Source organism: Cyprinodon variegatus, unplaced genomic scaffold (genome assembly GCF_000732505.1).
Source record: "Cyprinodon variegatus isolate N-32 unplaced genomic scaffold, C_variegatus-1.0 Scaffold93, whole genome shotgun sequence".
NCBI lineage: Eukaryota > Metazoa > Chordata > Actinopteri > Cyprinodontiformes > Cyprinodontidae > Cyprinodon > Cyprinodon variegatus.
Window position 1 is genome coordinate 510,852 of NW_015150546.1, and position 13,214 is coordinate 524,065.

Genomic DNA, 13,214 nt, shown 5'->3' on the forward strand with positions numbered 1-13,214 from the left:
ATGCTTTAGGATGAAATGCTGAATTTTCCATGTAAATCTAAAAGTTCTCTTTTAGTTTTATCAAAACAAAGAAATTTAGAAATTCATTTTATGACCAAAATTTCAAATACTCTGCAATTATATCCCTCTTCTGATATATGTGTTACTTGTTCTTAATGCTGAATGACTCTCAAATTACTTATTACATAGTAGGATACTTTAGTGACAATTTACCGCTTTGGATTTGTTTTTTGAGTCGTTTCAAAACTGATGGTGCTAATTTTTTTTTTTGGTTATTTATTTGCAAAACAATGCAGAGATTAAGATCATCTATATTTTTTTCTTTTTACAATTATACACTTATTTGCAGCCATCTAGTATTGAGAATTGGTATTTGAAATGTGACAAAATCAGGAAATTTCTAATGAATTGACTACCTTTTCCTCTCTGTTCTTTCTTTTCTATTTCATTGTTAGATTATGCATGACAGACCTTATCCCTGAGAAAACATTAATTTTAACTTGACTGTCTGTAGCCCATTAATCAAAGTTAAAGAAAGCATTGTATAGACATGATGATTTAATTAGGCCTGAGATAAACAGATAAGCCAATCATCTAAAGATCAAAGGGTTAAGGTTTTTTTTTTTTAACTAAAACATGTGCTAAAACAATCATGATGACTCCATTTTCGGAGTAAGAGAACATTTAGTTTATACTCATGCTCAAAAAGTACACTATGTACTTTGTGTAACTATTAAAAAGGGCGAACTGAATGTGAGCAATTCAGCCTGAATAGCAGTACATTATTTCTGACTGTGATTGTAGTAAGGGGGAAAAATCTATTTGAACGTCATTATTTTTTGTAAAATATAATCTTATTTTGATACAGAGAGAGAGAATGAGATCGACTGGATAGGTTGGTATCACGGTGGGCGGGGCTAAAACTAAGCTATATATAAACTCCTACCGGCTTTTTCGGCAGAGATCAGGGGAGTACACGACACAAAAAGGAACAATAAACCTCACGGACATTTACCGCTTATTACAGGTAACACTGAACTTATTTGGTGTGATTTTTCTACTTCTTTAAGCGAATCGTATAGCTTGTTCTTTTTATTTATGGTAAATTTTTAAAATCTCGAAGGGAAATTGACGCTTTTAGCACGTGGAGTGGAGCCTGACGTAGGTCGATTTCATCATCTGGAATATTAAACAGTTATTTTAAGTTAATTTAACTATTCAAAGTGGTGTTTTTAGTTATGCCCGTAATGCGTGTGGGTTTTATTGTTTATTTTTGCGAAGGAGTAATTTATTAAACCCGAAATAACCTGTCCAAACGCCGGTTGGCTTCTTTTCCGGTTCAACAAATTAAAACAATCACTATTTATAATTTATTATTTTAATGCTACTATGTTTTTGAGAAGTTGCGCGAATTAAGCATTTATTTACAAATAACACGGCAGTAATATATTCCGACGTGTAATGTTTTTGGTTACCCATTAATTTAATTTTTAAAAATGCCTCGCCCTTTTATTTTGAAGGTCATTGTTTCCGCTGACAGTGTAATTTAGCGGGTGTATTTCATCAGACAACTGTTGAACACGGAACTGTTTATTGTAACACGTTTATAAGTTTTATGCACCAGATGTCTCTGGAAAAAATTAAGATTTATTTCAAATGCTCTACATAATCATTAATATACACAAACTATATTATACATTTTGATCTGTATATATATATATATATATATATATATATATATATATATATAATATTATTATTTTTAATCTGCATGTATCACATTATTAAGTTATTATTTTTATTCATTTTTTTTAAAACACTGAAGATATGATCACAAACTAAGTTGGTAGCTCTTTTTTCCCCTGTTATTTGTCAGATTCAACCATGAGTAAGGACACAGAGATCGACATGGAGGAGGTGAAGCTGAACGAGATGGACCAGGAGAAGCAGCCTATGACAGGTGACGGTCCTGCTCCTGCTGGGGAGAAGAATGGCAGCGTGAAGCTTAAGGTACCGGATGATGATGTGACATTCACCGGCCTGTCCAAGGAGGAGCTGATGAAAGTCGCTGGGACCCCAGGGTAAGAGCTGATGGAATGAAACCTCATTATGCTGATTGCAGTTTAAGTATTCTCCAATTTTAAATCTATGTTTAAACTACAGGTGGGTCCGAACCCGCTGGGTGCTGCTCATCCTGTTCTGGCTGGGCTGGGTTGGCATGCTAGCCGGGGCGATAGTGATCATCGTCCAAGCCCCCCGCTGCAAACCCATCCCTGAGATGAACTGGTGGAATGAAGGACCTCTGTACCAGATCTCTGACATTGAGGGCTTCTCCACAGACATGAAAGGTAAATTGTTTTAGGAGATTTGGAAGAAGTTAATCCATCCGTCTGCTTCCTGTGGTAATGTTCTGTGCAAAATTAGACTTAGCCTATCATTGTTTCAGCTGTTTCACATGTGATAAGTCTTGTGACAGTCTTGCTTAGTTGGATAATAAACTGCTGACTTGGCCCAGCCTGTGTAAGCACAGGCCAAAGGGACATAAAGCACCATTGAGTCACTTCCTTTATACCTCCTGTCCAGATGTAAGGTCATACTGGACTGCTCTAAACTAATTCTCCTTTTAGGAAAGTTTAAAAAGGGTTTCTGGGTGCTCTAGTTTTTTGGAGATGGGTCAAAAGGACAGAATGTCCTGTACTTGTTGCCAATTAGGGGGAACACTGTGCTTTCCAGTGGGCTTTGGGAGGAATTCCAAAAACCACATGTGACTTTATTGTTCTCACATAGAGATGCCTCTTGTGTGCTCAGACTTCACAAGGCTGGTAGAGGATGTTGTAGTTCACATAGTTCTGTCTTAAGTCAATACTTGTCTGTTATTTCACACTTCTTTTTTTCCTCCTAAAGTTTGTCTCTCAGCTCTGTTTTAGGCCCCTTTCACAAAATCTGCAGTTTCTTACTTGTCTTTTCTAGATAGTTTTTTTTTTTTTTTTTTCATTTGAAATCCATACCAAGGATTCATTTTACATGTAATTTATCTTTCACCAGGTCTTGTAGAGAAGTTGGATCAGCTGAACCAGATAAAGATCAAAGGCCTGGTTCTTGGTCCGTTTCACACCCTCCAGGCTGATCAGCTAAGCACTCTCAATCTTAAAGAGATAGACCCAACCTTTGGCAAAAAGGAAGAATTGGAGGCTGTGTTGGAGAGGGCTCACAAAAAAAGTAGGTTTTTATTTAAAGACGGAAGCTTTGAATTAAAGTTATCTAGTTATAACATGATTTAATGGCTTTCTCGTTTCTCTTTAAGGTATTCCTGTGGTTCTTGACCTGACTCCAAACTATTTAGGATCTGTTCCATGGTTCACCAGGAACATTGAAGAAGTAATGGAGAAACTCCAGGTGAGCCATTTCTTTTGGTTTGTCCAACTCTAACATACATTGTGGATTAGTCAGCAAGCTATTTCCACTGCTGTACCTGAGATGATGCTGCTCTTTTCCAGGATGCTGTTGAGTACTGGCTCAAACAGGGTTTTGATGGTATCAAGTTATCCGGCCTAGACATTGCTTCTGACTTTGCCGATTGGCAGAAGCTTAAAGATGCCATCCAGGCAAACCGCACCGAGGACAGCAAAAAGAAGTGAGTAAATCTGTTTTGACCGCCTGTCATCCAGTGTAGAGAAATGAACTACGATTGGACCTTTACCCGCTGACATGGAGAAAAAGAGATCTATGGCTGATTTTTAGCATTTGAACTGGCTATTCTTTGTACTATTTATTTATTTTTAATAAGTTGACCTCTCCTCATTGAGTTTTGAAATCGAAAGCATTCCTCTCTCAGGTGTAATGTGGAGAAATATCAGCAAGAACTCATGGATTAGTGAGGTTTTTTTTTGTAGATATGGTAGTGACCCCTGGTGGTGAATGTTTTAATAACCTTGTAAGGACAGATCACCATGTTTAGAAAGAACCCATTTAAAATGACCGGACTTCTTTTTAAGCATTGACTGCATCCTGATTTTCCAGGTCTATATCTTAGATTACTGTTAATTAACTCTCAACTATGTTCATATTTAGCTTTCTTAATAAACTGGAGTGTAAATGGCACATTCTAGATTTGAAATCGTTAGGCTTTGTTTGTTTAGATCTGTGACTGACCTAATATTACTTACCAGGGCGCTGATTGGTGTCGTGAGTGGTCTCTCAGCTATGGGCGTGTCGCAGTTGGTTAACACCAGCGGTGTGGATCTTGTCCTGCCTGACCTTCTCAGCACCCAAGAAAATGGTAAGTTTCGGCTGTCTGTGTTGAGAAACCTGTTTTCTGTGTGTTCTACCATGTAGTTTTGACTTTATTACCTGGATTTTCAGGTGTGGAGCGGATCAAAGCTGTGGATGCCCTGTACTCTCAGCAGAGAAGCGTAGGCTGGAGTCTGGGTGCAAGTAAACTGCAGCCTTTGTCTAAAGTGGCAAAGTCTTCAGACCTACAGCAACTCTACCAGCTCCTGTTGTTCACCCTGCCTGGAACACCAGTGTTTACCTACGGAGATGAAATTGGCCTCGTAGCAGAAGTAAGTTCTAAGCTGATTAGGGTTATTTACTAATTAGGCCTAAGTGTTTCTGTTCTGTGCTCGGCATATCCTACAATGTTCGTTTCCCTATTCATTTGACCAATACAGGGTTAAAACTCATATTTTGTCTATAAATGCATTGTTTAAATGCATGAGTTAAAAGAGATCTGGACAAATACTTTCATATTTTATTTAAAAAAATGTTGGCCGGATAAAATTGTAATCAGAGAACCGTGATAAACCTTACGATTGGTCGTACTTGATATGAGTAATAAAACTTCTTACTTTTTCAGAATAAAACATCACCCAAGATGATTTGGGACGAGGAAAATCTTGAGTCTTTGGATGAGGCTGCTAAAGTAAGTTTGCTCAGTTAGTCATGATTTGGTCCCTCCCTTAATAAAAAGGACATTTATTTCCTCTCTCTCTGCTTATTTTAAACATCCTTATATTTCACTTATGCAGGCGGACCGGACACAACGCAGCAATTTGAGGTCCTGGTTCAAATCCCTCAGTGACCTGCGAGGCAAAGAGCGCTCGCTGCTTCATGGCGACTATTACCCTTTGAACTCCACTGAGACCTCCCTCGCTTTCCTTCGGGTGTGGGACCAGAGCGAAAGATACATAACTGTTGTCAACTGGGGAACAAAACCCTCAAAGCTAAAACTAACACTGCCACCTACAGGTAAGTTTGAGACTAAATAGTAACGGGTCACTGTAGCAAATCAGTTGTGCAGTTTGATGTGGGTGTATTTCTTTAACTTTTATAAATTTTTTTTTTTATTATTTTGCTCCTGCAGAAGGTGTAACTGTGCCAGAGAAGGCAAGAGTGAAACTATCGACGGATGAAGACTTAACAGAGGGCATGTCTGTCAGTTTGGACATGATCACACTAGGACCTGAAAAAGCAGTGATTCTGCAGTTCCCCTTTATTGTCTGAAGATGGCGCCAGACCTACAGCAAAATTGTTAGCTGATCAGATTTATTTTTTAGGGGAAACTTGAGTCTGAAGTGCTACATCTTGGGATTTAGTTGGTTTAAACGTTAAAATGAAGCGGGAAATGTTTTCTTTTGTTTCAATAACGGCGCATTAGTTGGGTCAGTATGTGCGATTTAAAAATGGTGGCCAGTTTCAGCATTTTAAAAATGTCTCAAAAGAAAATTCATTTTATCAATCCTACACTACTCTGATGTGTAAAACATTCCTTTTGTTTGTTTTTCTGGGGGCATTCTTATGTATGTTTTGAGGTTGTTTTTTTGTTTTTAAACCAGTGTTTTAATAACCTTATGTCATATGGGGTTTTTTTTTGTTGTTTTTTTTTTTTGCTGCTCTGGAAAACATTTTGAACTTGGACACTTGTGACCCAACCTTGTTGAAACAAAGTTTGAAAACGAGTAAACTGGTCTGTCTTTAATCTTGTGTGTGCTTCATGTCTTTTCAATAACACTTATGAAAGTAACTTTTGTGTCTAAGCCAAAGATAATATCAGAAAATGTTTTTCAGTATATACAGGTGTGTGAAACTGTGTCACAGATGTTGAGAGGAAGCCTGTCTACATTCTTACAACCTAAGCCTTGAAGGTTATCTTGGTGCATGCTTTACCACAGATATCACATATATGGCTGACTTTTTATAGAGTTTAGAGCATCAGACTGCCTGCGATGGCTCAAAGAATGATTTAGGTAGCTATCCACTTAAAATTTTTTCTAACTGCTTTAAGATGACCACAAAATGGAGACAAATTAAAATGTCTGGAGACTACAGCACAACTATTTTTCAATAGAAATACTTTGACATTTACTCTGAATAAATCATTAGATAAAGGTCTTCACCAATGTGGAAAGGACTACTACTACTAATACCTAAATTCAAGTTTGTTTTTTTTCCTTTAGAGATAGTGTACACCCTGGTTTGTTTCAACTTGGGCAGAGGCAACAATTGCTAGATACTTTTTTTTTTTTTTTTTTTTTTTAAGCATCATATATTAAATTATAAACGAAGTTGGTTTTGTAGTTTTGACAAAATGCATACGTTTTCATGGTATAAAAAAAATATATAGTTCAAAGAACAAAGGTTCATTGTCTATTTGACATAAAACTTGTTAGGTCTCTATATGTCAATCATCGAAAATTCTTTTTAATACCTGACAAATGTCTGTCTTGTAGGAACTTTGGAAAACACTTTAATTTAGATACTTAAACAGTAAAGTTAAGACTTTTTTTATTTTAAACGACTTGGATTAGGTGGCGAGCTGCGAGCTTTGTTAGTGTTGCTGCATTGCTCTGAACTCCAGCTTTATCATTGCGTACAGTATATTGGCTATATGTATGAGATAGCTCTGGAAAAACTTTTGCAGCATATGGCTTGACGATGACAAAACATTATCAATGCATTTAACAAAAAAAAAAAAAAAAATAATCCTTCAACTAGCTAAACCAACAGGCTGAGTCTGGAGTTGCTATATAAAAGTAAGAATTTTAGTGTTTGAGTAAAAGTAAATAATGCCATGAGATACACTTACATTTGCGTCTTATTGAACTGGAAGACAATTTTTATTTTAATATTCAACCTTGGGCTATTCAGCTTGAGTGGAAGCAGCAGGAAAGTTTTACATTTAAAAGAAAAGTAGACAAAGTGAAAATGACAGTTATTCTCTATAGTATAATGCCATGAAATCTTATTAAAAACAGCATCTTATCAAGAAAGCATAAATGCATATAAAGGTGAGAATCAAATCGTATATTTATCCACATCCACGTTCTGATTACATGAGACCACAAGTGCTGTACAGATGAAGTAATTGAGAAAAAAAAAATGGGACTATGTCTACATTAATCCCACTCATTCATTTGAATCCATATATTTATGTAAACTATGACAACCTTTCCCCCCCTCATTCTCTATACTTAATCAGTTTTCCTTAAGTGAATTAAGTTGACCAAAATTATTTATATAGTCTACATGCTGTTATGAGAGATATTTATTAAAATTGAAGACTATACTTGCATTGTGATGATAAGAAATGCTTTTAAACAGACAAGAAAAGCTTGAGTGATGATATTATGACTTTGTAAGCTTCTGCTAAGAAAATTTTTATAATTTCATGATTAATGGATACGCTTCTGGGGGTATAATGTAAGGAAACCCCCCAAACAGTCTGCTTCATTGAGTAATATAAAGGTAGACAAAGATGGTGAGTCATCAGGAAGAGAACTGTGGACCTCAACAAGTCCAGTTCATCCTTGGGAACATTTCCTAAATGGCTAAAGGTGTCATGATCATCTCTTCAAAAATTACACTTAAATACAGAAACCTTTTTATGTAAAAAATGTTCTAGTGTATTTTCTGCAAATATGCTAATGTGTGGAAATATTGCAACAAGATTAAACCAACTCATCAGCATGAAAATAAAAGCTTAGACACAAACTGATTTTCAAAAATGGACAATGATGCCTATAAGTATACAGCTCTATTAATTATAAAACAGCTTAAAGACAACAAAATCAATCATTTGGAGTGGCGTTTAAAAAGACCTGATCATGAATCCTATGGAGACTCTTCCAGCAGAGCTGAAACAGTGTTTAGGCAATGTTTCTAGTCTGACTGATTAACAGCAGTTCTGTCTTTAGGAATGGGCTGAAATTCTGGCAAACTGTGTTTGAAAGAGGTACTACCATCATTCCTCCATTATCTTGGTATTTAGCAAATAAAAATACATTTCGTTATTATTAATTGACTAAAAGCAGGACAATTGTATCCCCCTTTAGTGTCATCCAGTGGGAAAACATGATATTTATGTTTTACATGGTGCAAGTAAATATCCAGTTTACAGTGTATATCTGAATCAGTCATAAAGACGGCTATGTCAGAGAGAAATAGTCTAATTTACTTATTTTTGGATTGAATTGTCGGCTCTACTGTAGGTTTAACAAACAAATGCTCTATTTCCAGCAAATTAGCTCTACACAGAGGTGTCAAAAGTATTAATATTTATTACTCAAGCAGAGCTATAAATCCTACTGTCTAAAATTTATTTTGTAGAAATTAGAGTATCCACTTAAGGTTTTTACTCAAGTAAAAGTGTAAAAGTACCATTTTTAACATTAAATAAAGTATAAAAGTAATGCAAGAAAAAAAATGTTGCGGTCAGAGGCTGAAAACCTTATACCGGTTACTACACTACTCTATTAAAGGAACATTTTTCTCCAATTCTGAATGATAAATTTCCTATATTTATTTTTCTTGGTTTTATAACCATTCGTAAGAGTGTCTAATTTAACTTTGAAAAAAATATTTTGGTATGTTGCAAAAAAAAGCTGGTGCAGTACCGAGTCAAACATCATAGAAATTAATCATCTGGATCATTCATTTTTATTTTTATTTTATTTTGATGATTTTTTTTTTTTATATCGACAGGCCATAACAAAAATGAGCTCCACTAAAACATAAATAACGAGTCTGTCTTTAAAATACGAGGAGCAGAGGTTAGAGATTTGCCAAAAAAAATTAAGGAGTAGAAGTAAAAAGTTGTCTAAAAAAATAATCATTGCAGTAAAGCATGGATAGCCCAAAATTTCTACTTAATTAAGACGAAGAAGTATGTATACTTTTGCTACGTGACAACTCTGTTTGTTTAAAGCATTGTTTGTTGTTTTGTCTTGCTGTTTTTTTCCCGATTGACACTGAAGAGAAAAGCGGTACATCACAGTACAGCATCTTTGAGCTCAGCCTTTGTGGTTTCCCGTGTGCATCAGCTGGCGGCAACATTCGTGCCTCTTCCATAAACAAATATATATTGATGAACCTCAAAAATGAACTTAAAAACAAATAATGTTTGAAGAATAAATCCCTGATTAGCATTTGATTTATGCCTGTAATACCATAGAACCACAACCTAGACTATAGTGTATATTAACCCCAGAAAACTCAACAGCCTCACAGTGAACATTTAGGGATTTTAATTGATTTTAAGCCATAAAAAAATCTGTTTATTGACTAAAACTATATTTGCTAAAAAAGACACTTTTACACAAAACACATTCAAGCTGTTATACTGACAACAGGCACTGATAGAAAATGCTTAGTCTTTGTTCACATAAAGCAGGGGTCACCAATGCTTTGCCCGCGGACACCAAGGAGCCATCGAGGACCACATTGAGGGCCCTCAACATCGCCTGAAAACAGAACACCGCTGGGCTGAGTTTGAAATGTTCTTTTATTCTCTTGCTTTTCGATTTTAAAAATGTATAGAGCATTTCCTCATATTAATTATGTAGACCATTTAAGCATTTATGTTAATTTCAAAATGACAATATTATAATAATATAAAAGAAAGTAGAAATTAAAAGAAACAATAAAATATGTTAATCATGTATGAAGTTAAGGGGAATGTTGACTCCTCCATTTAATAGGGCAGTGTTTGGTAGCCCTTCCTATGAACCAGTGCCCATGAAGAAGCTCTAAACATTAAAATATTTGGTGACCCCTGATATGAAGTCATTGATAAGAGAATAGATTTAAAGTAAGGCCCAATTAAAGGCTTAATAAAGCAAAATGTTAAAATAGCTATAAGCTATTAGATATATGGTCAGTCCATACAACTCCAGCTTTATGTTTGAATTCAAAATGGGATTTATTATATTCTGTGGAAAATCTCTTTTTTTTAATTAAAAAGTACACAAATAACTTAGGTATGTGCTTTTTGCTACCATTGAGATGTCAAACAGCGACATACCAATCCCAACCCCCAGTCGTCCTCGGCGATGGCCGCTCACACTGAGCCTGGTTCTGCTGGAGGTTTGTTCCTGTTAAAAGGGAGTTTTTCCTCTCCACTGTCGCTACAAGCATGCTTAGTGGGAGGAATTGCCTTCAAGTCAATGAGTCGATGCAATCAACTGGTTTTCCTTAGATAGAAAACTGTGAATCAATTTAAATATATGATATGGTTGAATTGTAAAGTATCTTGAGATGACGTGTTGTGATTTGGCGCTATATAAATAAACTGAATTGAATTGTATCTTATTTTTTTGTAAATGTGACTTTTGAAAACATTGTCAGTCTTTATAACTAAGATATAAATCCATGAGACAAACTTCTGCTACTCATGGAAGTGGAAGACTTTTTTAATTACATTTTTTTACCATAGTCTTAGTTTGATTAGGGTGAATTTGTTGTGTTTAAAGAAAACACACAAATCAACAGTGTAAAAATGAAAATCAAGCTATATACCTTTTTTTTTATATCATTATGACTTGAAATCTGCTTATCAAAAACTAATCCTCATCATGAAAGAATTGCAAGAAAAAAAAAACACTACTGAACCTACACGTTTGATAAAAATGTCAAACAGTTCATCTAACAGGTGAGACTTAACTCAGCAAAGTTTCGGGGTCTGATACAATACGGTGCCGCTGTTTTACTGTGGTATCACAGGGGAGGTTTGAAGTTGACGATACCGGGAATCAGAGCCTGTCTCGGCGTCTCTGAGTTCACCCCACGCCGCTGCGAAACCAAACCACCGCCGTGCACACTCATGACTGACTCTCAGTCTGAGTCTGACACTATCACACTACCACCTTTTGCATCACAGAAACATGAAGCTGCCTGACCTTTCTTCAGCTTTTTATTGGAACACACAAGACATAGAAATAGTAGAAGAAAATTTATATAATATCTTGAAAAAAGCTCACCCTGAAAATATGAATCTAAAGTCAATATAAGCCCGCCAGTAGTTGGCTCATCACAAACTAATGAAACATCTATTCAGGTATTCATTTCCTATTGTAGTCTCTGTTGTTATTTATGATTACGCTGTATGCTCTTTAGTGTTTTTTGTTTTCTTATTGGTTTTATCACTTCCACCTTTTTATATCTAGTGCTTTTTGCACTAATTAGCACGGCCGTTGTTCCAAAATTCCTAACCTTCTATAAACAATACAATTGATCATTTGGATCATTTTACGGGTGTATCTCCAGAGGTTTTATGTCTGTATTTATGTACTTAAAGAACTTTGGGTGACATTAACAGAAAAACATACCTACATGAATAAAGATAACAGATTAATCAGTAGGTGTTTATTCAGGATAATTCCAGATTAAATCATGTTGGAGATTGGTCTCAAGTTCTTCATTACAGTTTATAATCACAATCAAAATAATTATATAATAAAAAGGCTCCTGAAAGTTTTGAAAAGGTTAAAAAAGAGTTAAAAGACTGATTTGATGATGACATAAATTACACATAAATGACACATACATTTTTAACTTCTCCGCTGTCTTCCTTTTCTGTCTAGAAGATAATACAAGATGTAAGACTACACCTTTTTAGTTACAATACATTCAATTAGACTCAGTTAAGCGCTTTTCAGTTTATCTCATATTAAGGCACTAGCTGAACAAGAGTGAAGTAAGGGCCAAAAAAGTCAAAGTCAAAAAGCCTTTATTGTCATTATATTCTGTGACAGATACAATGAGATTTGGGACTTCCATAACAGCTACCGTGAAATAAAAATAAAATAAAAATATCTAAAAAATATATAGATATATTAAAAGGAAAGGAAATGTAAACAGTTACAAAAAATATATATAAATATATTAAAAGGAAATGTAAACAGTGAAAAGGAAATGTAAACAGTGAAAAGGAAATGTAAACAGCACTGCAGGTCCAGCTAAATCTGGTTATTTTCCAGTAAATTTAGGTTGCTTCCTTTTTTAATTCAATTTAAATCCAGTGAACTTTACAGATCAGTCAAATGTCTTTATTTAAAGGCTTAAGTGAGTAAATTAGGTCCTACTAGAAATGTTTGTCAATGAAAACAATACAACTACCTGGAAAAAACAAAGGAGCAACAACAATTTGTGATACAGCAGATATATTTATTTAATCCCACTTTATGCTTAGGATAGAATCCAGATTAGCTGAGTACAGAGATTAGGATTTATTACCTTGTTTGATCTTGAAATCTTTATTTTTTACTTCTCTACCCAAACTGTTTTATTCTTGTTCTTCACGTATTGTTCAAGGACTTTGTTTATTGTCCTAGAACTGATGAAGTGAGATCAAAAATAAGTCTTAAAGATAGATGGGTCAGTTCCAAATACACATTCAAATAAAAAATGGGTTCTTGCTTTAAACTTGCTTTAAACATTTCCTGAAATGTCCTGAAAAATACACGTAACAAAGTACATATGTACATTATTTCATTTCGTAGTAATTTATTTTGAAAAAGCAATAAAGTAAAACAAAGAACAAAATAATAACACAATGGTCATACATTTTTTATTATGTAGAAACTATTAAAATATCAACAGACAAAAAAAAAAAAATATCATGGCTGGTCCGCAAATTTCAAAATTCACATATATGGACCTAGTTCTGCATTACACTAACAACTGCTGCATGTCTTTGGTGACGGCAGATAAAATGACTAGATGAAGATTCATGAGTTTTTGATATTTAATTACTTTTGACATTAGAATACATGTCTTTACCTTTGGTCATTCAGTTTTAATATTTAATTCAATTCAGTTTATTTATGTAGCGCCAAATTCACAACACACGTCATTTCAAGGCGCTTTACAGTTCACCAGATCATACAGTCAAATTGATTCAAAGTTTTCTTGTTAAGGAAAACCAGTTGCTTGCATTGACT

General features: G+C 34.8%; 1 protein-coding gene across 1 annotated transcript; it reads left to right on the forward strand.

Annotated features, from left to right (window-relative positions):
- The first annotated feature begins 934 nt into the window (after positions 1-934).
- Positions 935-5,809, forward strand: slc3a2 (solute carrier family 3 (amino acid transporter heavy chain), member 2). The gene is made up of 11 exons (XM_015373809.1): positions 935-1,027; positions 1,877-2,081; positions 2,164-2,348; positions 3,046-3,219; positions 3,305-3,396; positions 3,498-3,634; positions 4,170-4,279; positions 4,363-4,562; positions 4,856-4,921; positions 5,028-5,247; positions 5,363-5,809. Exons 2-11 carry the CDS (start codon positions 1,885-1,887, stop codon positions 5,500-5,502), a joined length of 1,521 nt encoding a protein of 506 aa, XP_015229295.1. The 5' UTR covers positions 935-1,027; positions 1,877-1,884; the 3' UTR covers positions 5,503-5,809.
- The last annotated feature ends 7,405 nt before the right edge of the window (positions 5,810-13,214 follow it).

Excerpts from the sequence above, each read along its gene's own strand:
- slc3a2 (XM_015373809.1), top strand. The coding sequence starts at position 1,885 with ATGAGTAAGGACACAGAGATCGACATGGAGGAGGTGAAGCTGAACGAG. Across the intron at positions 2,082-2,163 it reads AAAGTCGCTGGGACCCCAGG|GTGGGTCCGAACCCGCTGGG; the intron begins GTAAGAGCTGAT and ends TTTAAACTACAG. Across the intron at positions 4,280-4,362 it reads TCTCAGCACCCAAGAAAATG|GTGTGGAGCGGATCAAAGCT; the intron begins GTAAGTTTCGGC and ends CTGGATTTTCAG.